The sequence below is a fragment of the Gopherus evgoodei genome, chromosome 6 (assembly GCF_007399415.2).
Source record: "Gopherus evgoodei ecotype Sinaloan lineage chromosome 6, rGopEvg1_v1.p, whole genome shotgun sequence".
Taxonomy (NCBI): Eukaryota; Metazoa; Chordata; order Testudines; family Testudinidae; genus Gopherus; species Gopherus evgoodei.
Window position 1 is genome coordinate 6,402,924 of NC_044327.1, and position 27,117 is coordinate 6,430,040.

General features: G+C 47.0%; 1 protein-coding gene across 9 annotated transcripts in view; it reads right to left on the minus strand.

The window, feature by feature from the left end:
* The window catches only part of HOOK3 (hook microtubule tethering protein 3), a 186,103-nt gene that overhangs the window by 16,270 nt on the left and 142,716 nt on the right, over positions 1-27,117 (minus strand). Inside the window, exon 24 of one of the 9 annotated variants that reach the window (XM_030566235.1) lies at positions 21,480-24,690. The exons of the other annotated variants lie outside the window; for them this stretch is intronic. Coding sequence (XP_030422095.1) covers positions 24,675-24,690 — 16 coding nt within the window. The 3' untranslated portion in view covers positions 21,480-24,674. Of the gene's footprint in view, positions 1-21,479; positions 24,691-27,117 lie in introns of those variants that run through there. 9 annotated transcript variants of the gene reach the window in all.

Below are 27,117 nucleotides of genomic sequence, written 5' to 3' on the forward strand. Positions count from 1 at the left end.
CTGGGGGGAGGGGGCGGCCACTTAGTTTTCTTCAGGCTCAGGGAGGATGTTCTTCAGGAGACCTGTCTTTACATATCAGTGTCAGAGAACTGAAAGCTATCAGGCTAGCATGTCAGGTGTTCTGCAGGTGCAGAGGAAGAGCCTGTTCTCATAATACAGTGGCAATGTTTTACCTGAACAGGCAGGGAGGAGCCCAATCTTCCCCACTCTGCCAAATGGCAACTCAGCTTTGGGAGTTGTGAATTGCCAGCTTGGTAGCCCTCAAAGCATCTCCCCTGCTGGGGATGCAGAATAATCTTGCAGATCATCTCAGCAGGTAATTTATGAATCACCACAAGTGGTCTCTTTGCTCATATGTGGCCAGACTCATCGTCCAAGGGTGGAGATCTCCCCAAATTGATCTATTTGTCACAAGAGCCAACAAAAAATGTCAGCAATTCTGTTCCCTGCACGGTTGCAGTCCAGGCTCCCTGAAGGACGCAGTCTTCGCTGGTCGAACAGGTTCCTCTATGCTTTCCCAGCAATCTGACAGAGTATTGCTGAAGATCAGACGGAAACAGGATACAGTAATACTCGTAGCCGCAGCATGGGCCTGCCAGCACTGGTTCTCCAGTCTCCTAACTTGGTCAGTGAAGCCTCCAGTTTTGCTTCCATTGGACTTGTACCTAATTACCCAAGACCATGGTCAACTGCATCACCTACAAGCTCTTCGTTTAACTATGCCCCATGGCTAGACAATAGAGAAGAGTCTTGTTCAAAGAGGTGCAGAATGTCCTGCTAAATGGTAGAAAGTTGTGTAATAGAGCTACTTACTTTGCACAGTGAAGAGATTTTTTCTGCCTGGTTGCTCCATTCCAGAGTTTTGCCATCCCATTCCTTGGTCTAACACATTCTAGAATAACTCTTGTACCTGAAATGCCAAGGGCTGGCCATAAGTTCAGTCAAGATGTGTGGAGATGATTGGTCTGGTTTGCTAAGGCTTCTCAAAGGCCTGAACAAGTTGTAGCCTCAGGTGCATGATCCTGTTCCCTTGTGGGACCTGAACTCAGTGCTGTCAAGCCCGGCGCGCACAGATGTGACTGCCTTGTCATCCTGTAATCTGGCCCTGGCTTGGATTAGGAGAGGGGTTCCGTCCCCCATTCTGCCTCCCACGCCCTGGCTTAGGGCTTCCTCAGGCAGGTGCTGGGGAGCTGCCAAGCAGGCACTGCTCACTTGCTTTCCTGCCTCCCCACAGTCCTTCCCTGCTGCAGACTTTGCCCCCATCTCCCTCCAGCTCACACCCTGCTGCCCCGGCTGCTGTGTGCTCTTGTGCAGAGCGTGAAGGAGCTGGGGGTGAGAATGAAGCTACGATGCCCCCGCCTCCCCCAGTGTGTCTCCTCAGAGGGAGAAGGGAGTGAAGGATCCTCATCACCCCGCTCCCTCAGGGGGAGGTGAATGTGCCATAGCTCCCCAAAGCTCCCTGCCCCATTATCTGGAACAGGGCAGGGCAGACTTTGGCCCCATCCCTGTCCAGCTGACAACCCCCTCCCCCGTTCTAGGGGGGAAAGGCAGCCCCTCACCCTTCTCAGCACCTCACTTCTGGTCGGGAGCCACCGTCCTTCCATGGGCCCCTCCTGGCTTCCTTCCCAACTCCCTGGGGATAATCATCCCACTGCCTGAGGATGGGATGTTTCTCCTGCCCCACTTTCTTTGTCTTCTAAGGTGAAGGCTAAAGATGATGTCACTCTATCATAAACCTAGTCCCAGATTTAGACCTTAGCGTCCAAAATATGGGGGTTAGCATGAAAACCTCCAAGCTTAGTTACCAGCTTGGACCTGGTAAAGCTGCCACCACCCAAAAATTAGAGTGTTTTGGGGCACTCTGGTCCCCCCAAAGACCTTCCCTGGGGACCCCAAGACCCAAATCCCTTGAGTCTCACAGCAAAGGGAAATAAACCTTTTCCCTTCCCCCCTCCAGGTGTTCCTGGAGAGAGAGACAGAAGCAAGCTCCGTGAATCTAAACAGAGGGACTCCACCCTCCCCGTTCCCAGTCCTGGAAAACAGAATTACTTCCCTCTTCAGCCAGAGGGAATGCAAAGTCAGGCTAGTAAATCTAACACACACAGATTTCCCCCTGACTTCTTCCTCCCACCAATTCCCTGGTGAGCTGCAGACTCAATTCCCTGGAGTTCCCCACTAAAGAAAAACTCCAACAGGTCTTAAAAGAAAGAAAAAGTACATAAAAATGGTCTCTCTGTATTAAGGTGACAAATACAGGGTCAATTGCTTAAAAGAATATTGAATAAACAGCCTTATTCAAAAAGAATACAATTCAAAGCACTCCAGCAGCTATAGACATGTAAATACAAAACAACAAACCATCTTTGTACTCACAACTTGGAAACAGAAGATTAGAAAGCAGGAAATAGAAAAATTCACTCCTCATAGCCGAGAGAGTACAGGCAGAAGACCCAAGAACAAAGGACTCACACACAAAAAACCCTCCACCCAGATTTGAAAAAGTCTTGTTTCCTGATTGGTCCTCTGGTCAGGTGTTTCAGATTACTTCTTTCCAGGTGTAAGAGACATTAACCCTTAGCTATCTGTTTATGATACACTCTCTGTTCCTTACAGCCCCAAAGGCACATCTTTGTCTTACATGTCAAGCTCAGGGGTGCAGATGCCGTGTTAATTTTCTGTTGCTGCATCAGGACATGTCCCCTCCCACCCCCAGTTTAGCTCAATGGCTTTCCTTACCGCTGAGGTAAACTGAGGTAACCCCACTTTCCTTTGTCTAGGACACACTGCTTTATTCTGGTTTATTACCTTTGCCTGGGCTAGGCTGTCTGGTTGCAAACGCTTTAATAACATCCTGTAGAGGGAATTCAGACCTTTGCATATAATGCTCACTTGTATTTTACACTGATATTAATAACCAGTATGTTATTTAACTTTCATATGGTACCTGATGGAGGTATCTTTTGAAGAAACCTTTTTGCAATAGTGTATGAGTTGTGACTAGAGGGATGGCTGGGGTCACACCACCTCCCATACAAAACTTCAGGAGGTTTAACCACTGGCTCATCAGAACCTTCCTTACTGCACAGGGCATTGGCCGCAATATTTTCTTTCCCTTTAATATGTACAGTCGTCATGTTCTATTCTTGGAGTAGGATGCGCAAGTGAAGCAATTTAGAATTCGTACCCTTGGTTTTGAGTAACCGGACTTTAATAGAGAACATTGGTTGCAGTGGTGGTGTAGCCGTGTGGGTCCTAGGATATTAGAGAGACAAGGTGGGTGAGGGGATCTCTCTTATTGGATGCACTTTGGTTGGGGAAAGAGCTCAAAATCTTCTCTCTTTCCCCAACAGAAGTTGGGCCAGTGAAGAATATTGCCTCACCCACCTTCTCTCTCTAATGGAGAGGGGTCAGACAGTACCCAGAATTTTCTATTAAAAAATGGGGCCTCCATTGCTTGATTAGTCCAAGTTATAGCATAAACTTATTATGGCAGAGTTATTCTGTTCAGGGAGTGTCAGGTTCCTCGCTCAAGAATGGAGCAGGATGCTGCTTCTTGCATTCCCCTGCTTGCAACAAAGCTTGCTCCTAAGCCAGTGTCTGATGCACTGGGACAAAGTTCCAGTGTTTTGTTAAAGGTGGAGTAGGTAACTCGCCCCATCAGGTGTGATACGTAACTCGGTTGTATCTAGGGTGATGGTCTGTCCTGTTTTTAAGCCCTTTTGCAGGTGTCCTGCATTTTTCATAAAAATGGGCAAATTGTTCTCTAGCTTCTGCCTCTCCCCGATCGGTACGGGCAGGTCCCCCTGGAGGCTGGCTGGATCCCTGCTTGCCAGCTGCCCACCCACCAGCAGTGACCGGGGGGGCTGTGGCCAACAATAGGGGTAGGTACGCAAGGCTGGTGTTGAGAAGGAAGCTGTAGCATGCGGGGCCGTGCCACTCCCCCATCAGCGCAGCCCCAATTGCATGCTGGCTCTTGGCTAGCAGGGCCCGGCCCCCTGTGCTGTTGCCACCGCTGGCTGCATGTGGCAAGCTGTAGCAGCTGGGGAGTGTGGGCAGGTGGTGGCCGGTCAGTGAAAGCTGTGGAGGCCTCAGGCCAGATGGGAGGCTAAGGAGACATGACACCAGGTACCGGGAGAGGTGCACCCGTGTGTCTGAGAGAGGGGTAGGGGGTGCGTGTCACTCCTCCCCATGTGAACCATAAGCGAGCAGTTCTCAACTGGGGCCAGCGGGTGAAACCCAGAGCCTGAACCCCCAGTGCCACCTGCAGGGCTGAATCCTGGAGCACTAAACCCCAGTGCTTCCCATGAGGCAGAAATCCTGAGCCGGGAGGCGGGGGGGGGGGGGGCATTGCCATGAAACTGCAGTGTGAGGGCAGGGCAGTCCTGGGGGCAGCTCCACCCTCCCCACCCCACTTTCTCGCCCTGGCCAGGTCAGAGGCGGGAAGCCGGAGCCAGGCACTGCTGCTCTGGCTAGTGCCATGGAACAGGCAACCACATTGTTCCCTCCTCTGCTGCTGGGGGTGGGGAGAGAAGCTGCTCTTCAGCCCCCAGCTCCCTTTGCTCCCCCAGAGGCAACTGGTAAGAGCCACGTGGGTGCAGGGACCCGGCTCTATGGCTGGCAAAGCCTTTGGGGAACAGGGACAGTCAGGGAGCCCTCCTGGCACACAGACCTTAGTGAAGTCTCTTCCTGCACCCTGAGCTACCCACTCCCTATACCCCAAGCTACCCCCTAGCTGCACACACAACCTAGCTACCCCCTCCTTGCACCCCAAGCTACCCCCTCCCTGCCCCTTGAGCTACCCTCTGGCTGCACACACAGCCTAGCTACCCCCTCCCTGCACCTTGAGCTATGTCCTGGCTGCACACAGCCCTTAGCTACCCCTACCCTGCACCCTGAGCTGCCCCCTGCCCATACACAGAACCTAGCTGCCCCCTCCCTGCCCCCTGAGCTACCCCCTGCCTGTGCACAGCCCAAAGCTAGCTCATGTTCATAACTGTCTGCAAACAGCAGCTGACAGTCTTCCAATTGACTTGGAGTCCTTTGCAGTTATAAATGCTGTCACATTAACACAGTTTGTGTCGAAGAACTGAAAGCTTTCTGCCGATTTGTTGACCTTGAGCATTTTAAATTACCAGCACGCAGCAGCATACGATTCCTTTCTCTTAGACCAGTGCTTGACAGAACGTTGTTGATTTTTGATGGGCTCAAGGCATATTTTCTCTCTCAAGACAAATGCTCTACACTGTTGAAGAAAGTCTTCAGTGACCCTTGCCTGAAACTGTGGCTTGCTTTTGCTAGTAAATAAACAGCCACCTTTTAGAAGAGGGTAGATGCAAAAGAGAAAAACGACTCATCGGTGACAGAAATTGTGCTGCATAGTCATACCCTTTAAGAGAATTTAGCAGAAAGGCTCAGAGAAAGATTTGTCACATCACACACAAAGCTCCTGTTGCAGGCTTTGGTTGAGGGTGGGGGAATGAAGGAACAGGAATTTTACAATGCAGTTGAGATTTTTTTACTTTTTAGTTTGAGGGGAGGGATAGCTCAGTGGTTTGCACATTGGCCTGCTAAACCCAGGGTTGAGTTCAATCCCTGAGGGGGCCACTTAGGGATCTGGGGCTTGGTCATATTTTGAGCAGGGGGTTGGACTAGATGACCTCCTGAGGTCCCTTCCAACCCTGATAGTCTATGTTTTCTATCTCTGAAGTACTTGGAGTACTGGAAACCTGCCCAAAAAAGCTTGAGTGGGCCCTGTTGAAAAGCATGTCAGTGTGGGATAATATACAAAGCAGCATTCCCACATGGGAATTCCCACCCTAAGTTTGATAGATGAAAATCATCTTTTTGATGAATGGGCAAATGCAAAACCAATAATATCCTGTCACATGTCTGACTGCAACACTCAGAAAGCACCTATTTTGGAAAGGTGGCAGAACGTTTTTCAAAAGATGGGAGAATACTCAGATCTAGCAGAGGCAGTTGAGTTCATTTGTTTGCCAGGCACCACAGCCCATGTTGAATGGGTCTTTTCAGTAATGAACACAGTTTGGGCACCTGAAAAAATCACATCTGTTTTTCTATCATGAAGGCTAGTTTGTTTATGTGAGTGAATTTTGACCTGGACTGTACTGTGTTCTATGACAAGCTGCAGAAAAACAAGCAGACCCTTCGAGAAATTGCTTCAAGCGACAAATAGTCAACAAGAACATTGTGCTGTGGAGGACAAGAAGATGAGGCCAGGGCAGGCACTTCTAAAGAACAGTAACCACTTAATTGTAAGCACATACGTCTAATGTTTAATTATTATTAATCCTATAATAACCCATATTTCTTTTTAATGGGTGTTCAGTCAACTTGATGTTAATTTGAATGTTTGTACTACATAGTTCTGAGCAATTGCCATTGAACTCACTTAAATATGAGTAATTCAGCATAGGGAAATATGGTTGCCCTATTTTTATCATTGTATAAAAGAGAAATCCTAGGTGGGGCACCTTTTGTCCAGCCGAGGAGGCAGCAGAAAGGCCAGCTGCTAACTGAGCTGGGCCTTGCCACTGGGCATGAATGTGCTAGTATACCCGTAGCGCCTATGGGATGCCGGTGTTGTCAGTTGGCTCGCGTGTGGATGCTTCAGGCTCGCTCGTTCCACTACAGCTAGTACAGTGTCTTGAGGGCAATAAACTTGGCCGAGTGCCTTAGCCACTGAACCGAGTCTTTAGTCTTTCTGGGTAGTGCTATCGAGGGCCACTGCACCAGCCATCGGCGCAGGGCTGAGACAGCACACAGAGAGAACACACGCATGCTGACTGACCACAGCATGACAATGGGCATTTTGTAAATGGTAGGAAAGGAGAAAGTAAAAGGGGCAATGTAATGGAATGCTAAACTAGTGTATTGTTCAGCCACTACATGGTGCTGTGTGTGACATACCTTCTCACGCTCAACAGAGCCATGCCTGGCAGTGCATTCAGAGGCCCTGATGAAATCCAGGGGTCTCCTCACCTTTCTCCCATTCCAGTACAGGAGATCAAATGGGACAAATTTGGGGATTTGTAGGGAAGAAAATAATAGGGTAACACTTCACTCCGATGACACGCCCTCTAGTTTGTATAAATTCACAGCATCGATTTCAGTGCCCCATTGAACTGCTCAACCAAACCGGTTGTCTCTGAGTGATATGGGGCAGCCGTCAGCTGTTTTACACCCCACGTCCTCCACAGTGCCCTGAATAACTGGGACAGGAAATCTGACAAAAGCTGCTTAGGAAATCCTACTCAGCTGAAAATAGTGAAAAGGGCCTTTGACACTGTATCAGCTTCTGGATAGCTAGTGGCATAATCCACCACCTCTAAAATATAGGTCTTTGGCCTCTGGGTTGGCTGGGTCATAGTGCCCACACTAGCCATTGCCACCCTAATAAATTGCCTCCTTGATTACAGGTAAGAGGCGTAGGGGAGCTTTGTGACACCCTACTGGCCTCTTCTGCATCTGAGGGAGTCGCAACAGCTGCATTCTGACTATCTGGCCAAGGAAGAGCCCAAGTCACCTGCAAAAGGACAATCATGAGCTGACATCATTAGCTCCCTACAGTGCTTACTGGGCACAACCAGCAGCTTGTAAGGCTGTCCAGGACTTTTATTTTTCCCCTTAGGAGTGTCTCTTTACATCCTTCTCCCCTCTTCAAAAACAAAAAACCTTCCCCTGTTTCCTCTCTCTGGTGTCCACCGAAGCCATGGCCCCTTATACTTCCTAGGGTCGAGTGTGCTCTCTGTTCTGCAAATTCCTGCCTGCTCTCAGCTTGGATAGTTGCTTCCTCTGCTGAGTGTTGCTCCCTCCCTTTTCATCCCTGGAGATGCTCTGTCTCCCTCTGCTAAGCCACAGCCGGCGTTGTCCCCTCCCTCTCCCCTGTCCTCACAATTCCCTCCTGGGACCACAGAGTAGTATTCCTTTGACTACATCACATTCTGGGGTGCAATCCAGACCAGTGAGGGACTCTGTCACCATCTTCCCTGCAACCTTGGGAGCCTCACAATGCCTTGCTGCTGTAGCTCCCAACCTGCCTGCCAGTGTGCAGGTTACACCCGGAGTGTCTGTATGCTGGGCAGTAGCTCTGACTCCAGCAGCCTGACTACAGCCCCACTCTGGCTTCCACCAGCCTTGGTTACTATGTGAGGGTGACCCCAGAACACTGCCAGTCCCGAATTTCCCTAAAACCATCTGCCCTCCAATGTCCAGCTCTTTCCAGAATAGTTCAGAGAAATAATGTTTTGTTTGTTCCTTTAAAGACACAAAAACACATCACAGCCTAACTTTACTGGGGGCAAATACACCCTGCCCCTTTAAACACAGCACAGAGTTGGTTTGTGGTAAAAATGAAACAAATTTATTAACAAAATAGATGTAGGATTAAAGGTGAGTTCAAGTACAAGGAATGAAGGAAATAGCTGCAAAAACAAAATATGCTTCCAAAAGTAAATCTAGTAAGATACAGGCTTTGTTCAAGATGGTTTTTCTCACCAGTTCTTCTTCCCAGCCTGGCTGACTTTCCCTCAGTCAGCACCTTCCACAGAAGTACGAGGTGCTGGCTTCCCTTGTCGTCTTAGGTGGAAGATCTTTGCTGAAAAAGGTTTCTCACCCGTAATTAGACTTCAGTCTTCTGGTCTCAGGTGCCTGGAGTGCATGTGCACTCCTCAGTGAAATTCTCATACAGCCCCAGACTCAAAGAACTCTCTGTTTTGTACTGTCCAGGAAAGAGCTAGGCAGTGGATTTAGCACTGAGGTGATGTTCTCCTTTGCAGACAACGTCAGGAGGAAGAGAATAGGCTGCAGTACTTACTGTCATCATCAATCCCTCAAGGCCGAGGATGGTTTTCACAGGTTTTATTTTTCATGGGTCCTTTGAAGAGTCTGATCCTCGAGCCACAGGCTTGTTGGCAGACTTTGCAGGTGGTGTTGGAAGATAGGGTTGGGCTGCGAGTGCTGCCTGACAGTTGTCTTTCCTTTCTTTTCTGGCATTTTTCTGAGACCAGGGCAGGGCAATTTTCCTCAAAAGTAGAGGTTCCCTCTGACAAGTCTTCACCAATTTTTTCCCTATCCTGGGTTTCTGTCTCCCAGTGTGCAGTGTCACAGAATCATAGAAGATTAGGGTTGGAAGAGACCTCAGGAGGTCATCTAGTCCAATCCCGATGCCACATCTCTTGATGTTTATCTTGACGGTGTCTTTAAAGCGTTTCTTTTGACCTCCTTGTTTCCTTTCTCCTTTGGTGAGTTGGGCAGACAACAGTTGTTTTGGTAAGCGCACATCAGGTGTGCGCACACAATGCCCGCTCCACCTCAGCTGGTGCTGGATAATCCAGGCCTCAGCACTGAATTGTGCTGTGTGAAGACACTGACATTAGTGCGATGATCCTCCCACTTTATGTTGATAATCTTCTGAAGAAAATGCTGGTGCTGGAGTTGCAGGTTTTTCAGGTGTTCTCTGTAGATCATCCAAGTCTCACAGCCATGGAGGAGAGTTGGGATTATCACCGCTTTGTAAACTAAAAGTTTAGTAGGTATTCTCCTGTTGTGATTGTTGAACACCTGGCGAGACAGTCACTCAAAGGAAGACTAGCACAGCGAATTCTGTGCTGAATCTCGATGTTTGTCTGCCCTCTGTAAGACATGGCTGCCAAGGTAGGCAAAGAATTATACATTTTCCAGTTCTTCTTTGTCAATATAGATTGTAGTTGCTGGGTCTGATGATTGACCAGGGACTGACTGGTAGAAAACTTGTGTTTTGCCAATGTTCAGAGTGAGCCCTAGGCTTTTGTAAGCTTTAGAGAAACAATTACGTGTTGTTTTGAAGATCCTCCTTTGAATATAGAATCATAGACTATCATGGTTGGAAGGGACCTCAGAGAGTATCTAGTCCAACCCCCTGCTCAAAAGCAGGACCAATCCCCAACTAAATCAACCCAGCCAGAGCTTTGTCAAGCCTGATCATAAAAACCTCTAAGGAAGGAGATTCCACCACCTCCCCAGGTGACCCATTCCAGTGCTTCACCACTCTGAGTGAAAAAGTTTTTCCCTAATATCCAACCTAAACCTCCCCCAGTGCAACTTGAGACCATTACTCCTTGTTCTATCATCTGGTACCACTGAGAACAGACTAGATCCATTCTCTTTGGAACCCTCTTTCAGGTAATTGAAAGCAGCTATCAAATCCCCCCTCATTCATCTCTTCTGCAGACTAAATAATCCCAGTTCCCTCAGTCTCTCCTCATAAATCATGTGCTCCATCCCCCTAATAATTTTTGTTGCCCTCTGCTGGACTCTTTCCAGTTTTTCCACATCCTTCTTGTAGTGTGGGGCCCAAAACTGGACACAGTACTCCAGATGAGGCCTCACCAATGTCGAATAGAGGGGAATGATCACGTCCCTCGATCTGCTGGCAATGCCCCTACTTATACAGCCCAAAATGCCGTTAGCCTTCTTGGCAACAAGTGCACACTGTTGACTCATATCCAGCTTTTCATCTACTGTAACCCCTTGGTCCTTTTCTGCAGAACTGCTACCTAGCCATTCGGTCCCTAGTTTGTAGCAGTGGATGAGATTCTTCCGTCCTAAGTGCAGGACTCTGCACTTGTCCTTATTGAACCTCATCAGGTTTCTTTTGATTCAATCCTCTTATTTGTCTTGGTCCCACTGTATCCTATTCCTACCCTCCAGCGTATCTACCACTCCTCCCAGTTTAGTGTCATCTGCAAACTTGCTGAGGGTGCAGTGCACGCCATCCTCCAGATCATTAATGAAGATATTGAAAAGAACCAGCCCCAGGATCGACCCTTAGGGCACTTTGCTTGATACCAACTGCCAACTAGACATGGAGCCATTGATCACTACCTGTTGAGCCCAACGAGCTAGCCAGCTTTCTATCCATCTTATAGTCCATTCATCCAGCCCATACTTCTTTAACTTGCTGGCGAGACTGTATCAAAAGCTTTGCTAAAGTCAAGGAATAACACATCCACTGCTTTCCCCTCATCCACAGACCCAGTTATCTCCTCATAGAAGGCAATTAGGCTAGTCAGGCATGACTTGCCCTTGGTAAATCCATGCTGACTGTTCCTGATCACCTTCCTCTTCTCCAACTGCTTCAAAATGGTTTCCTTGAGGACCTGCTCCATGATTTTTCTAGGGACTGAGGTGAGGCTGACTGACCTGTAGTTCCCCAGATACTCCTCCTTCCCTTTTTTAAAGATGGGGACTACAGTAGCCTTTTTCCAGTGATCCAGGACCTCCCCCAGTAGCGTTGGGTTATTGTTGCCAATATTACTCTAGTTCCGGCAGGGAGTTTCTGAGTGGGGTATTTACAGAATTCCATTCATGAACCCCTAGTGACTTCTGGAATGCATGTGTTTTGGAGCCAGGCCTGGCAAGTCCCAAGCAACTTTATCACCCTTTAGGCCCCATTGTGAAACCTTAGTGCCAGTATAATTATGATTCAAGCAATGAATACCTCCCAGAGGAATTCTAGGGGAGCTGCATTTATGCCTCTGGGCTAACCGGGGCGTCAGATGAACAGGCAAAGGTCTGGAAGAGTGACAGACAATAGAAAGACTCAAAGGCACATTTCTACCTTCACATAAGTGCAAATTTGCACTAAACCTGAAACACATTTGATTGCAGCCAGCCCATTGACTAGTGGGAGCAGTGCTGCCTGCATTGTATTGTGAGACACCCAGGTTCAAGTCTTCTTCGTGGGCCGTAGTCCTCTGAGCTGGAAGGAGCGGGGAGGGCCATGGAAGCAAGGCAACCAGGGGTAGTTCTTAGTCTTAGGCTATGAGTGGGGGAAATGAATACCCCCAACACCGGCAGCCACTCTGTGTCCCTCTGGTCCATGGGATTTAGCTCCTCACACAACTCTTCCTGGTTACAAAATGGAAGTGTGGTGTTGTGTCTAACCTGGGACAATAGCGACACAACAGCCATGCAACAGTACTCATATAAAACACAGTATTCTTACCTCAGCCAGGGGTAGACCCCAGCCAGAGGGTGGCTCGGATTGTCAGCACGGCATATCTTTCTGGTGCCTTTTGCCTCACAGAGCCTCTCATCCCAGCCTTGCTCCTTCAAAACTCAACTGCAGCAGATGCAGCTGTTTCCAAGCTGTGATTCTGATGTTACTCAAGGCCAGTTTTGAGGTCATCACATGACACAGCCTGTTGCTATAAAAACCTCACACACACTGTTGCTAATGCTCACAGCACACAACTACTTACAGAATTGCCTCCAGCTTGAAACTAACTTTCAATGGAGTATTTGCAAACTGTCACCCGTGTGCAATACATTTTTGTGTTTGGGGGGGCATTTTTAGAAACTATTTTGGTGGAAAATATTAGCCTGAGCTTGTTAACAAACACTTTTCAAAAAATTAAATGTATGAAAACACAAGGAAAATGCTTTAACTGCGTGAAATTTAGCTCCTTTAAAAATAATCTTGCTGGAACGTAATTCATATTTACTAAAGCCTCTTTGTAGCAAGAGTTTAAATGCTGTGAGTAACTTTAGCACTTTTTGAGGGCAGAGACTTGCTACCATTCATCCATTACACACGTACTGTGCTGTCTAAATAATAGTATGTAGTGCGTTAGTCTTGTGGGCAGGGATGCCTTTCACTGCAGCTTTCTTCTGCTTGGGCCGAGGCACACCCTGAGGCAGGCTTGTTTTGTGGTGGTGACTTGCACTTGATGGAGCTGGGATGGGGGTGGAAAGGGGTTTGAGGCTGGAGCACAAGGCATTGTGGGAAATGTAGCATTTTGCTGAAAGCCAAATCATGGGAAACAAGGCTTAGAGGGGGCCAGATTCAGATCTCAATTACCCCATTGTACAACCACTGTAAGTCCATTGACAGAAGTAGTGTTACTCTACTTTTACAGCAGACCAGTGCAGAATTTGGAACTATAGCTTTAGCGAGGCCGTTCCCCAGAACTAGAGATGTGCTTTTCCCCTCACGTTTGCTGATGGACAATGTACTGCGACAGCCAGGAGTGATCATGTTGTCACTTACTGTCTGATTTCATTGGTGTGTGAGTGTTTCTGTTCCTGAAAACTAGAGAGTGGCTTAAAAACCCTGAAGCATGAGGTTTAATATCCCTTCCACAATTTTATCATTAATTATAATGGATATGCTTGTTATCCATATAATGGTTCAATTGTGTTTTTGTAACGTGCTAAATTCTTGGGTTCAATGCACTCCTGTGGCAATGAGTTTCACAGTCTAATTACACACTACGTGGAAAAAAAAGTCCTTTTATTAGTTTGAATTTCAGTGTTCTTGTGTTATGAGACTGAGTAAAGACATTCCTGATCTATAGTCTCTAGACCATTCATTATTTTAGTGCAAATGAAGTAATATATTTAGTTAAAAAATCTCCCCCAAATTCAATCTTTAGTCACAAATAATGTGCTGTAAATTGAGGAAAGATATGTATTAGTGTGATAGACTATACCCCTGTGTTCACACCCTACACACTAGCATAAGACTCTTTGTAGAAGGTATGCTTTGTGAGGTATCATTTGAAAACTCCTAATTTGCTGGTCAATATTGTCCTCATAAAATCTGGGTGCCAATACTGTATGTGAAGTTATAAGATCACCCCATATAGTGTTATTACACATTCCAAACCCCATAGCCCTGCCCAGACAGAAGTTGGCAAACAGGTTTGTCCTAAAGAAAGGAGTGTGCACACTGTGTAACTTGCATTTAAGCAATAAACAAGCCATCAGGCAGGAACACCCTATGGCACCCCTTTCTCTCCCTCTGCCCATCACATTCATTGCACCTGAAGGGACAAAGCCAGCAGCAATTGGCCTCTGGGGAAGGGGTCCTGACCCAGAGAGTTTGGTCAGTAAAACCACTGCAAATGTCATGAGAGAACTTTGCTTTGTAGTTTGTTAAGCCACCAATAAATGTTTTATCTTTATTTTTCTTGTAACCATTTCTGACTTTAATGTCTCATTACTTGTACTCAGTCTGTGCCAGAACAGTAACATTCTCAGTACGCGTTTGTGAAGTGCTGGGAGATCCTGGCATAGAAGGGCCTATAACTGTGATCTCCCCAGACCTGTGAAGGTAGGTATTGGACAGCCTGTTTCCCTAGCTATAAAGTGAGTGTAATGAGAGGGTGAGAACTCTCACAACTGTGCCAGAGCTGGGGATAAAACATAGGAGGTCTGGCTCCCATTCTTGTACTCAACAACTCGACCACTCCACTTCCTTTCTATCTAAGTTCTTCTAGAGCACCTAGTGCTACAACATCTGAGCACTTCTCAGTCATTGATGGGGTTTATCCTCACAACAACCTGGGACTATCCCCATGGTACAGAGAGGGAATTTCAGCACTGAGTAGATTAAGCGACTTTTCCGAGGTCACACAGGATGTCTGTGGCTGAATCAAGTCTCAATCCTGTGCCCTATCATCTTTCCTCCCCCTAATTAAAGGGACCTGGGGGTTACAGTGGATGAGAAGCTGAATATGAGTCAGCAGTGCGCCCTTGTTGCCAAGAAGGCTAATGGCATATGGGGCTGCATTAGTAGGAACATTGCCAGCAGACCAAGGGAAGTAATTATTCCCCTCTATTCAACACTGGTGAGGCCACATCTGGAGCACTGAGTTCAGTTTTGGGTTCCCCCCCTACAGAAAGGATGTGCACAAATTGGAGAGAGTTCAGCAGAGGACAACAAAAATGATCAGGGGTCTGGGACACATGATTTACGAGGAGAGGCTGAGGGAACTGGGCTCATGTAGTCTGTAGAAGAGAAGAGTGAGGGGGGATTTGATAGCAGCCTTCAACTACCTGAAGGGGGGTTCCAAAGAGGATGGAACTTGGCTGTTCTCAGTGGTGGCAGATGACAGAACAAGGAGTAATGGTCTCAAGTTGCAGTGGGAGAGGTTTAGGTTGGATATTAGGAAAAACTTTTTCACTAGGAGAGTGGTGAAGCACTGGAATGGGTTACCTAGAGAGATGGAGATTCCACCACCTTTAGAGGTTTTTAAGGCTCAGCTGGGATGATTTAGTTGGGGTTGGACTAGATGACCTCTGGAGGTCTCTTCTGACCCTGCCAGCAGGTAGGGGATCTTGGGGGACAACTACTGCACTGGTGGGGTGCAAAATAAACTTTATTAAGAAAATGCAAAAAAAGGGAAAATTCAATAGAGAGAGGTATGGGGTTTGTTAAGGTAGACAATTGGGGAGGGGTTTCTTTTAGTAAATAGTATAGAGGGTTTCAATAGTGGGGTACAATACAGTGGGGTATAATACAGTTGGTAACCAATTAACACTGAAGTATAAATGTAACAGGTAGCTAACAATTTCTATGTAAAGGGTGTGTCACAGCAGCATATAACCAACTAACAGTTATGGGTAAAATGTGTTAAATAACCAACAACTCTAGGTAAAAATGTGTCACAGTGATGTAAATGTAAAATGTGAGGTGTGTCAGAGAGAAAAAAGGTAACCAATGGGGTTTTATGCTAGACTTCAGCAATACAATTGAGGTTTGGCAGCAGTAGGAGCGGGGTGAACACGTGGGGGAAGGGATTAAAAGAGAAAGAGAGAGAGAGAAAGACCGTGGTAGAGGAATGAGGTTGGGGGATGAGGAAAGAGGAGCACGTGGTGGGGCAGAGGCGCTGCAGAGGGAGATTTAAACTCAGGGAGACACAGAGAGCAGACAGGCTGCAAGTTTAAACAGCAGAGAGACTGCAACGAGTGACTGGGGAGCTCCGGGGGAGACACGGGCAAGCTTGGGGGGGGGGTGTTAGGGCAGCGGGAAGACAGACTTAACCACAATTGTATAGAACACAGCAAAATCTTATTTATGATCTAACTTAACCAAGACTACACAAATTAGCAAGTAACAGAACACAATGCAACAATTCTTTTTTAAACTTAACTTACAGAGCACAATACAAACAATTCTTTAAACCTAACTTAACCACAGCTATGCAAAATGAAATTACAACTTATCTAGACTAAGAACCTGATTCTAACAGGTGCAGCTTACACTATGCCGATTCTTTGATTGGGAGGGGGAGCAGTTCCAGAGGGCAGAGTGGTGTGTGCCCAGGGTACAGCCCCCGGGCGGGGGGTGTGTGGCTGCAGCAGTGGGGCGGCTGCAAGCCGGCGGCCCAGGATACAGTCCAGGAAGGCACAGCTTAGCAGCGGCACAGGCTTATTTTTAACAGCAAAGGCGCTGCGGAGCAAGAAACAGATTACAGATACAGACTAAGGAGTTAGCTTGGGTCTGTCTGCTGCGGAAACAAGGCCAGCAGCTAGGACAGGGGGAGTCTGCAAGAGGGAGTTCTTACCAACCCCCAGGACAGCAGCAAGCACAGAGGCAGGAACAGCAGTAGCATCGGAGGATGGAGGGAGGACTCGATTCGCTTAGAATAATCAGGAGATCTCCAGGCACAAATTCGTTGTTCGTAGGAGGGGAGTTTAAAAATGGGGGTACGCTAAAAAACAAATGAGAGCGGGGAGAGGGCCCCCCCAAAGACCCCTAGCTGATCAGACCAGGTGGCAAAGCAAGAACTTTCTCCGAGGTCTGATCAGAAAATGTCCGGCTTTAAAGGCAAACTCAGGCAGTTTCCCACCAGTACTTTTGATTGGCTCCTCTTGATACAGGGGAGGAGAGAAGGCAGGGAAAGGCTGCAGGTAAGCATAGGCATGCCTGGGCATGTTCTGAGCCACAGGTATGACTCATATGCTTAATTAGTTGGCCACTTCAGGTCTTGCATTTCTGGGCAGCGCCCCCCACACCGAGCCCAGGTCTGAACAAAGGAGCCAAACAAAGAAGCAAGAAGCCCCCTCCCTAGGCAGAGCAATGGCTCCAGTTAGTCTGTACAAGCCATTCCTATGAATAGGGCTGTGACTTTAGTTAGCACAATGGCCGGGAGGGGCGGCCACACAGGACAAACAGAAAGGAGAGGGGAAAAGGAATGCAGCAGGGGGACAGCTGTAACAGACATCTTCCACCCCTAATCTTCTATGATTTTTATGAATTCAGAGGACTTCAATTGCTTGATTGGGCAGCTACCTAAAGCATTTGTAGATTTCGATTTCATGCTTGCTGATGTGGTTAAAAAAAGATGTGGCCACTCTTTATACCTAAAGCTCAATAGGAGGGTGAAAGTCCATCAGGTTGTGCGTACTTGTTAGAATATAGCTATTCAGGCCTGCCTCTAAGCCCTGTACTTCAAGAACTTAGGTGTATTTTTATCATTTAGCTAGTTACAGGGGTATAAAACAAAGAATCAAAATCACAGGCTGCCTGTGTCTGGGTCTTCTCTCACTAGGATAGTGGCTAAGCAGCAGGGGCAGCCATAAGCTGGAAAGCGACTGGTCACATCCTCTCATCCCAAACCAGTCACACTGAAATAAGGTGGGGTTGGGCTGTTAGGAAGACGATCCTGTCCGGATAGTGCTCATCACCACCAGATAAAGAAACAGATCTTAAGATGGTTGAAGAAAACTTTTGACAGCTGCCTGTATGGCAAGAACTCACTTCTCAGTGGTTGTAAATCCCTCATTTCTGTATTGTTTTATCTTTATGGCTCCCACTTTTCTCCTGTTAATCTGTATGGTTCTCTGTTTCTGTCTGCTGCATAATTAACTTTGCTAGGTGTTAAGTTAATTAGGGGAGTGGGATATAATTGGTTAGGGAATTATGTTACAATACGTTAGGATAGGTTAGTTAAATTTCAGTAAAATGATTGATTGGTTAAGGGATAGCTGAGAATTTTACCATATAAACAGGGTCAAACAGGAAGTGGCGGGGAGGGAAATTGGAATCACGCTCACTAAAAGGGGGGTGAACAGGGACCAGGGACATGGGGCATCAGAGCTGGGGGGGGGTGCGGAGTAAACGCTTTGCGGCATCAGAGCTGGGAAAGGGAACACCAGGTAAACACTCTGTGACATCAGAGCTGGGAAGGGGGATGCGGGGTAAATGCTCTGCGAGGTCACAGCTTGGAAGGGGGATGCGGGGTAAACGCTCTGCGGTGTCAGAGCTGGGAAGGGGACGCGGGGTAAACGCTCTCCAGGGTCAGAGCTGGGAACGGGGGACGTGGGGTAAACGCTCTGCGGGGTCGGAGCCAGGAAAGGGTACGCGGGGTAAACGCTCTGCAGGGTCAGAGCTGGGAAGGGGGACGCAGGGTAAACACTCTGCAGGGTGAGAGCTGGGAAGGGGACACGGAGTAAAGGCTGCAGTGTCAGAGCTGGGAAGGGAACACTGGGGAACAGACTATCGAGATAAGCCCGACTGGTGTGAAGGGCTTTGGAATATGCTTGCTTGGAAATTAATCCCAATAAACATTGCATTGTCTGCACTTTAGACTTCTGGTCCCAGGGAAGCAGGAGGGGTGAGGGAAAGCCCTATAACATCTTGGTGCTGTGTCTCGGATGCATCATGCTGGACAGGTAAGTAGCAGCCAGGAACGGGGACCAGACAGCAAGTGTGAAAAATCAGGATGGGTGTAGGGGTAATAGGAGCCTATATAAGAAAAAGACCCCAAAATCAGGACTGTCCCTACAACATCAGGACATCTTGTCACCCTACAGCCAGGTTAAGTCCCCGTCCCCAACTGTCCATGCAGCTGCTTGGAGGGAGTATGGCAGGTTCTCATGATGGTAGTTGCAGGCTCTTGCAAGCTGGGGTAATGGGCATTTTGGATAAGTGGATATGGAAGAACCAGAGCCCATTCCAGGTACGGGGGTCAACCTGAGATGAGATTAAGAAGGAAATGGGAGCACTGTTAGGGGACCCAGAGGGATGGGGGCTGGCTGAGGAGCTCACCTTCCTCGGTAAATGGGTAGAAGGAGGTCCATGCCCATAGGGACAGGATGCCTTTCAGGACAGGAGGCACTTAAGCCCACTGGTAAGAGGTTTGAAGTAAAGGCAGCATTTTGGGAAGCTGCCAGTAATCTTTCAAGTTTGGTGCTACTCCAGCGAAGACTACTGGAGGATTGTAAATTAGAGCTAGGGATGGTTAAAGATGATTTGGCACAACAGGGTTTGGAGTCAAAAGCAGAGTTAACAGACCAGCTTTAGAGACAGGAGCTGGGACTTGGTCCTAGGGGAGTGGAGAAAAAGAATTTTCAAAGTGAAAAACAGCAGGGTTTGCTGTAGTGGGTCCCAACCCACACGCTTCTCCCAGAGCCAGAATAAAAGCCTGGGCGTAAGGGTTCCCAACTGTTTAAACTTAGGGAGCCCTACAGTTTGCTCAGAGCTAACTACATCCTTTTTTCCTCCTAACAGACTAACACAGTTACCCCTCGGAAATGGGTCACTTGAGGGCATTTTTCAATATACATTTGGGGATTGTTTTGAATATTTTTTTTAAACTTTACTGGGACATTTCCCACCCCCCCGTCTCTCCCCCCGCAAGATGTTAATGGTTCTCAGATTTTTCCAAGCTATCTTTATCTTTTTGTTGGCTAAAAAACAGATGCTAATCAGTGATAATGTTAATGTTTTAATAGAAGGGATGTGGTTGAAAGGTTAAAGTGATGGACTTGATGGTCTTTGGGTAGTTTGCATTTACAAATTAAGCTTCCATAATGTAGATGGGTGTGTGACATCTCACCAGATAATGGAGGTGTATGCTAGAAGAATGCATGGTAGAGCGCTGCAGGCCCTGAGTCTCCAGGAACAGGCTGATTTATGAAGATGTTTGTGCTGCAATTATTAATAGGAGATGAGAAACAGAAGCCTTGCAGTTCCTCTTGTCTTGGTTTGATTGTTGTCACCTGAACTCCGAGGCTAACTGTTGCATCTTCATGCAAACTGGTAGGATGAACTTTCTAGGCTAGTTTGGTGCTGGAATATTTTTCACCTTCAAGGGAAACTTTTAAGGAACATTTCTGGTTTTCTTTTTAATTTTTAAAAAAATAGTTGGGCCACTGTAGCCCACTGACACTCCTTTCTCAATCTTGGGAAATTTCTAAGATAATATAGGGGGGGATGGTCACTTTTCAGATACATTTTGGACTTCTGGTAGAATTTTACGACTGTTTCTAGATAACTGAATATTTCTGGAGGTGCTTCAGGGGACATTTTTTAGTCCTTTCTAAAATGCTTTGAAAAGGATCCCAAAAACAATCACCAAAGAAATGGCCAGAGAAGGTTCCAGTCCTGGTGGAATATTTCAGAATGTTCTTCCTTTTTGCAGGGGCAATTTCAGACATAAATCTGGAAACACACAGGACCCATACCAAGACCCACTTACGCACCCGAGTAACAAGCCATTCAATAAAATTAAATGATAAAGTTACCACAAGTGTTCGGAGGGGAGACTTAATATTTTTGGGACAAGGACTAGTTCTTCTTACATTCTCTAGGAAGGGCTTAGCACACCTTCAGATAATAATATTAAGATCTTTTCAAGCACTTTGGTTGGGGGCATGTCAAGACTTTTTTTGGACACTCCTGGGACTTCTCTCAAGGTTTGTTTGAGGTCAACATCCAGATCTTTTGGAACAACTCTGAGCTAGGGTTTGTCTTGTTTCAGAGTCCATTTCTAATGTAAGTTTGGATATTTATGATTTTAAGGACCTTTTTGGCCTTGTCATGAGCACATGGAACATTCAGACATTTTTCATACATCACTGGCACAAATTTGGAACTATTTCCTGGCCTTTCTAGGACATCTTAACAGCCAAATTGACATTTCTGGAGTACATTAAGGACATTTTTAGAACTTTATTTTATGGGCCTTTGCTTGGAAATTTGTCACTTTGGAACTTTCTGTGCCTTCCCTGGAAACAGTGGCTATTAGCCAATCTTTTTGATTCTTCAGCGACATCAAAATACACCATTTCTTCCATTATATTGTTGCCCAGAATTTCTTTGTTACTCTAATCCCTGTTGCAGTCTAAATTTTGGTAATTTCTTCACTACCTCAACTCTCTCTTCTGGCCTCTTCCTCAACCATCCCAACCCCTCATCTATCTCTCTTGAGCATCTGCACTGACATCTACTTTCCACGTTACATTCAAGCTTGTGTTCACTTTCAATTCATTCCATGATTCTGTCCATACTTACAGTTTTGACTTCATCTCCAGGCCTCTCCCTGTCTCCTTTAGTTCGCTCCTGACTTTGTGCTTTCTTCCATACACTGCATATGGTTAAGCCATATTAATGTACACCAAGCCCCCTTTCTTTTCCTCCTCGCCAATATTTCTGAAAATCTACCTGTCGAGTGAAGCATTCAAGCTATGACTAATGACCGTTACCTCACTGTTCTGTAATTTTACTGTGCAGTCTTTGGGGCGTGGACTTGTTACCCAAAGTTCACCTTTTGTACAGAACTCAGACACACTGTGCAAATATGATACGTGCTTCTGGAGGGTGGCAAATACTGGAGGGTGGTGAGGAAGGTCCCTGTGTGGTGGGATGTAGGGCCAGCTCTGAGACGCTGTAATGAATAGGCCTTAAAGTTTTTTAATTGACTTGTATTTATTTAATAATCTCGATCAAAAATATATGGCACCACTAGCTTCTTGTTACAAAGGATAGTTGCAGATTTAACAAATCCACAATTTTAACAGAAACCTCACTTTGTGCACTTTCTCTAATATAGTAACAGACGAGGAAAAACAAGATATTCCATTTTATATAAGCCTTTATTTACAACTTGTTTAACAACTGTACACTTTTCTGTAGCCTTGGAAGCATTATTGTATTTGACTAGGAAAAACATTATTAAAATGTTTGAATTCTTCTATTATCTTGTATTTTTGTCTATATACAGATATGTATATTAATGCCACTACCATGACAATCTGGTAGTTACAGGATAAGAATTCATAGGTGAACTGAAAAGGGAAATTAATGCTTTGACACTCTAGAAGCCCATTCTCTGACAGAAACTATATTATTGGCAATTTCGCAAACAGTTATTCTGATACTTGTCAACACAAATTAGGACAGTTAAAAAAGCTGCCACTGAGAAAATAGTCTCTTATGCAGCACACATCAAGTTAGTACATTAGAAACATGCTTGGGATCACCCTCTGGGGAGAGATGCTAGGATAAGCTAGTTAAAAGAAAGACAGCACATTTACTTGAGGTTACTAGCTCAATCTGACATTTCTCTACTGCACTGAGCTGACTCATAGTTATGTCAAAAGCTAAAAACGCTTCCGGAAGATACAAATGCCTGGAAAAGGAAACCACTAACCTACACAGCCAGGCAGGGGGTGTGGAGAACAAATCCAATGCACCCAGAGCCACCACTCCAGAAGGCTTGAGGTCCAGTCCCTCAACAGTCAAATGGCTTCGCCAGCCCGAAACTACCGACTCTGGAGACACTGGTATCCAGCATGGGTTGGGGAAGACGTCACCAGCTGCACTACAGAGCTGGAAAACGCAGCTCAAGTTCCCAACAAGGAGAGAAGGCACATTTATACTGTACCTCCTAGCAAGGGATCGACAGTTATTAAGGCTCAAATGTCCCATACCAAGCCCAAGGGGCTCTTCGTTGTGCATTGCTGAAGAATTGCCTGGCCCACCCCGATCAGCTCCTAAGGCCTGAACGTTCCTCTGTGTGGGTCAGCTGCGACACTCTTCTGATGCCACCCACATTCTGAGCTCCCTGGGGTGGTCGGGGGGTTGTTAGCAATGAGCCCCCAGCTCTAGATGGCAGTGATGAGGGCCCTTCCTGGCAGAGTACTGGGATCCCATAAGGCTGAAGACCCCCCACATGGCCCTCAAGAGAGGGAATGTGGAGGGATGAGTCACCCTGCTCTGCCCTCCCGCAGAGAAAAGGAATAAGGAACAGAGTTTCGGATTCCATCCCAGTTCTTATTTTCTCCTCTACCTCCTGCAGAGAGCCCAGTCCTCATCTCCCTTTGACCCCAGCAGAAGAGTCAGTGATTGCTGTAGGGCAGAGAGAGGGACAGTGGCAGTGAGCTCCCAGCATCACTCCTCACATCACCACCTCAAGATTCTCTCCAGGCTGATTAAACCTGGGGTGTATCTGACAGGGAGGGCTGCCTGAGACTTACACATGACAATTAGGGGCAATGTGAGAGCCCAGGCCCTAGCTAGTTGGACCAGGTGCTGAGGAGGATAGGGGACCCCCCCAATACTCCTCCAGTCCTGCCCCACCTATCCCTGTGTACTGATGTGAAAGGAGGGTGCACAGGGCAGGCCTCTGTACCAAGCAAGGGATGTGCTGCTCCTACCCAACCTCCCAAGTCCTTTGCAGGCACAAAGACAGGGTCAATTTGTCCCCAAAGCCCTGATGCTTAAGTTTGCTCATGAGTAAAGTTAAGGATACATCTAAGTTTCCGCAGGATTGACATCCAGGTGAGAAAGTGTGGGGTTACTCAAGAATGGGACTTCTAATCAAACCCAACCATGTCCAGTACTAATGATTTCAGATGCTCTTGAGGCTTTTTAGCGAATACTATGGCTTACAAGGTCTCCCCTTTGCCCCAGGTGTTAAAACAACAGTATCTACACAATAGACACATGAACTTAGAATACTATAAAACAGCATTTCCTCATGTCTTGTATCTTGCCAGTGCTGTCTGAGTACAAAGTGAAAATACAGTAATACAAATGTGTGAATATTTAAGAATTTAAAATTTTAAATAAGCAGCTTTTTAAATTAGTCAATATAGGCAGCACCAAAGCATTCTGAGTTATACTGTCTACATACCGCAAATCTTATTGCAATACTTCATAATACAAAGTAACAGGCATGCTAGTGCAATTGGAAATGAAATAACTATAACGGGGATAAGAGATAACTAAAATAGTACAAGTAAAATATAAACAACTCAAATAAACTGGCAAGGCCATTTTGCATAATACTGTAAGTCAGCAAGTGTAGGCTGCTTTTATACTAGTTATGTCCATTCAGGTTCCTTTCTAGAATTGTTTAACATTTGTACACAGATAGAGAAAAAAAATGTTACTGAAAGAAACCAATGACAGCTAAATGTAACAGTTACAAACTAATGTGTCTCTACATATTAAGAAAGTATGCAATGTTTGTAAATAAAATATTCCATGATAGTTTGTCCAGGCTTGGAGCTTAGCAGATATATCTTGCTTATTTTTTAAGGAACATGGGAGGGTCAAACAACCATTCATAATCATTTTTTCCTGCAAGAAAACTTTCGTGGCTTCACTTTAAATATTTAAAACCTGATTAAAGCAGAGTCTTTAAAGGGTGCAGGAGCTTTAACATATGAATGATCAGAAAGGTACATTTATGACCTCATTACGACTAGCTGTTATCTAGCTTAGCAAATGGAACTGTAGCAGAAGGTTGTGTGTTAATAATCAGAATGAAGTAGTCAAAGTGGATAGACAAAGTAAAATGGAGTGCAGAAAGGGAACTGTGTCAATTTACCAAATACCCTCTCAGGAATTCTGAATACTGGCTTTTCCCCTGCCCCAGTCTCCTGGGGAGACTTTATTTTGCAGGGGAGGGAAAAGGTGCAAGAGGGAGATGGTAAAGCCACTCCCCAAGATGGCAAGCTTCTTTGCAAGTGGATCTCTCTCTCTGAAATCAGATGCTATGAGCCTTAAGTGGCAGAACTGGTTAGTTTTGGGTTATGCAGTCTGGACAGAAAAGTCATGCACTGAACAGTGTCTGTTTGATAAATACTGCTGCAGGTCATGCAATCACATCACTGCAAATAAAAAAAAATAAAGAAGAAAGTTAAAAAGAAGCCAACATTTCATTACTGTTAAAAATGAAAACAGAACATGTATTTTCTTAGCAGTTTAGTAAAGCTGTGTCAAGTTTAGTTCAGCGAGGTCAAGAGGCTTTAACTGTTATTTTATTAAGGTGACTAAAAGCAATCACAATATGTGTAATGTGCTAACAGCTGAATGGAGGACAAAAGCTAGTCTTAGTTTAGACCAGCGCTGTCACCTGGGATGGGGAGGGACTAGGAGGAGGGGTGTTTGTCCCTAGCCCTCCCCACAAGCTTTTTGCATTTGGTCAAAAATCCACAGGCCATGGAGCTGGAGATGGCTGTGGCCTGCCCACTTTTAAGCAGTGGTCCTATGCTAGAACAGTACGACTGCTGCTGGAGTGGTCCAGAGCATCACTCCAATTGCATGGTGCCAGCGCTACCAGGCTGCGACTCCACACAGAGAGAGGTGACTGGGCCAAATGGTGCTGTGCCTTGGCACATGGGGTGGGAGTTCACGGGAGTCTGTTCAGAAAGCGAGTCCTGGCAGCATAGGCTTATGCACAGCATGGGTAAGAGAGAGGAGATACTCAGCAGCTGAGGAAGACCTGGGGTGAGGTGGGGTGAAGAGACAAGCAGTGACTGGAACAGGGTCACTGCTGGGGGTGGGGCTGGAACTGCACCCTTCCTCCTCTCCAAAAATATCTGAATTTGGCACCACTGGTTTAGACATCCTAAAAGGGAGTCTTGTACAACTCCTAGTAACAGACAAGGCCCAGATCCTCAAAGGCATTTAGGCACCTAATTCAAATCAATAAATACCTTTGGGAATCTGCACCCAAGTGGCTCTACCCAACACCTTAGTGCAGAATGAGCTTGGCATGTGTCTGCCGAGGCAAAAGACGGTTACTCACCTTTGTAACTGTTGTTCTTCGAGATGTGTTGCTCACATCCATTCCAGTTAGGTGTGCGCGCCGCGCGTGCACGTTCGTCGGAAACTTTTTACCCTAGCAACTCCAGTGGGCCGGCAGGTCGCCCCCTGGAGTGGCGCCGCCATGGCGCCCAATATATATCCCTGCCGGCCCGCCCGCTCCTCAGTTCCTTCTTGCCGGCTACTCCGACAGTGGGGAAGGAGGGCGGGTGTGGAATGGATGTGAGCAACACATCTCGAAGAACAACAGTTACAAAGGTGAGTAACCGTCTTTTCTTCTTCGAGTGATTGCTCACATCCATTCCAGTTAGGTGACTCCCAAGCCATACCTAGGCGGTGGGGTCGGAGTGAGAAGTCGCGGCATGGAGCACTGCAGTTCCGAAGGCCGCATCCTCTCTCGACTGCTGGACCAGGGCGTAGTGGGAAGCAAAGGTGTGGACCGATGACCAGGTCGCTGCCCGACAGATTTCCTGGATGGGCACACGGGCCAGGAAAGCCAGCGACGACGCCTGCGCCCTGGTAGAATGCACAGTCACACGGCCCGTAGGGACATGGGCCAAGTCATAACAGGTCCTGATACAGGACGTAACCCACGAGGATAACCTCTGGGAGGAGATAGGAAGCCCTTTCATACGGTCCGCTACCGCCACGAAAAGCTGGGGGGATTTGCGGAAGGGTTTGGTCCTCTCTATGTAGAACGCGAGAGCTCTACGGACATCCAGCGAGTGGAGCTGCTGCTCCCTGCCTGAGGAGTGAGGTTTTGGGAAAAAAACCGGGAGGAAAATCTCTTGGTTGACGTGGAAGGCTGAGACCACCTTGGGTAGAAAGGCAGGGTGTGGTCTAAGCTGCACCTTGTCTTTGTGGAAGACCGTGTATGGGGGGTCCACCACAAGGGCTCGGAGTTCCGACACCCGTCTAGCTGAGGTGATAGCTACTAGAAAGGCAGCCTTCCAAGAGAGGTAAAGCAGGGAGCAAGTAGCTAACGGCTCAAAGGGGGGCCCCATGAGCCGGGACAACACCAGGTTAAGATCCCAGGTTGGAGCAGGGGGACGGACGTTAGGGAATAACCGTTCCAGCCCCTTAAGGAATCTCGACACCGTCGGGTGAGAAAAAACGGAGCGACCGTCCGCACCCGGGTGAAAGGTGGAGATAGCTGCCAGATGGACTCGCAACGACGATAAGGCCAGACCATGTTCTTTGAGGGACCAAACATAATCTAAGATTTCGGATACCGAAACTTCCATAGGGCGGAGATTTCTCTCTACGCACCAACAGGAGAAGCGTTTCCATTTTGCCGAATATGTGGCTCTTGTGGATGGTTTCCTGCTGCTCAAGAGCACCTCTCTCACAGGCGTGGAGCAGCGCAGCTCGGAACCAGTTAGCCACGCAGGAGCCACGCCGCTAGGTGCAGCGACTGCAGGTCTGGGTGACAGAGGGACCCGTGGTCCTGGGTAATCAGGTCCGGATGAAGGGGCAGGGGAACTGGGTCG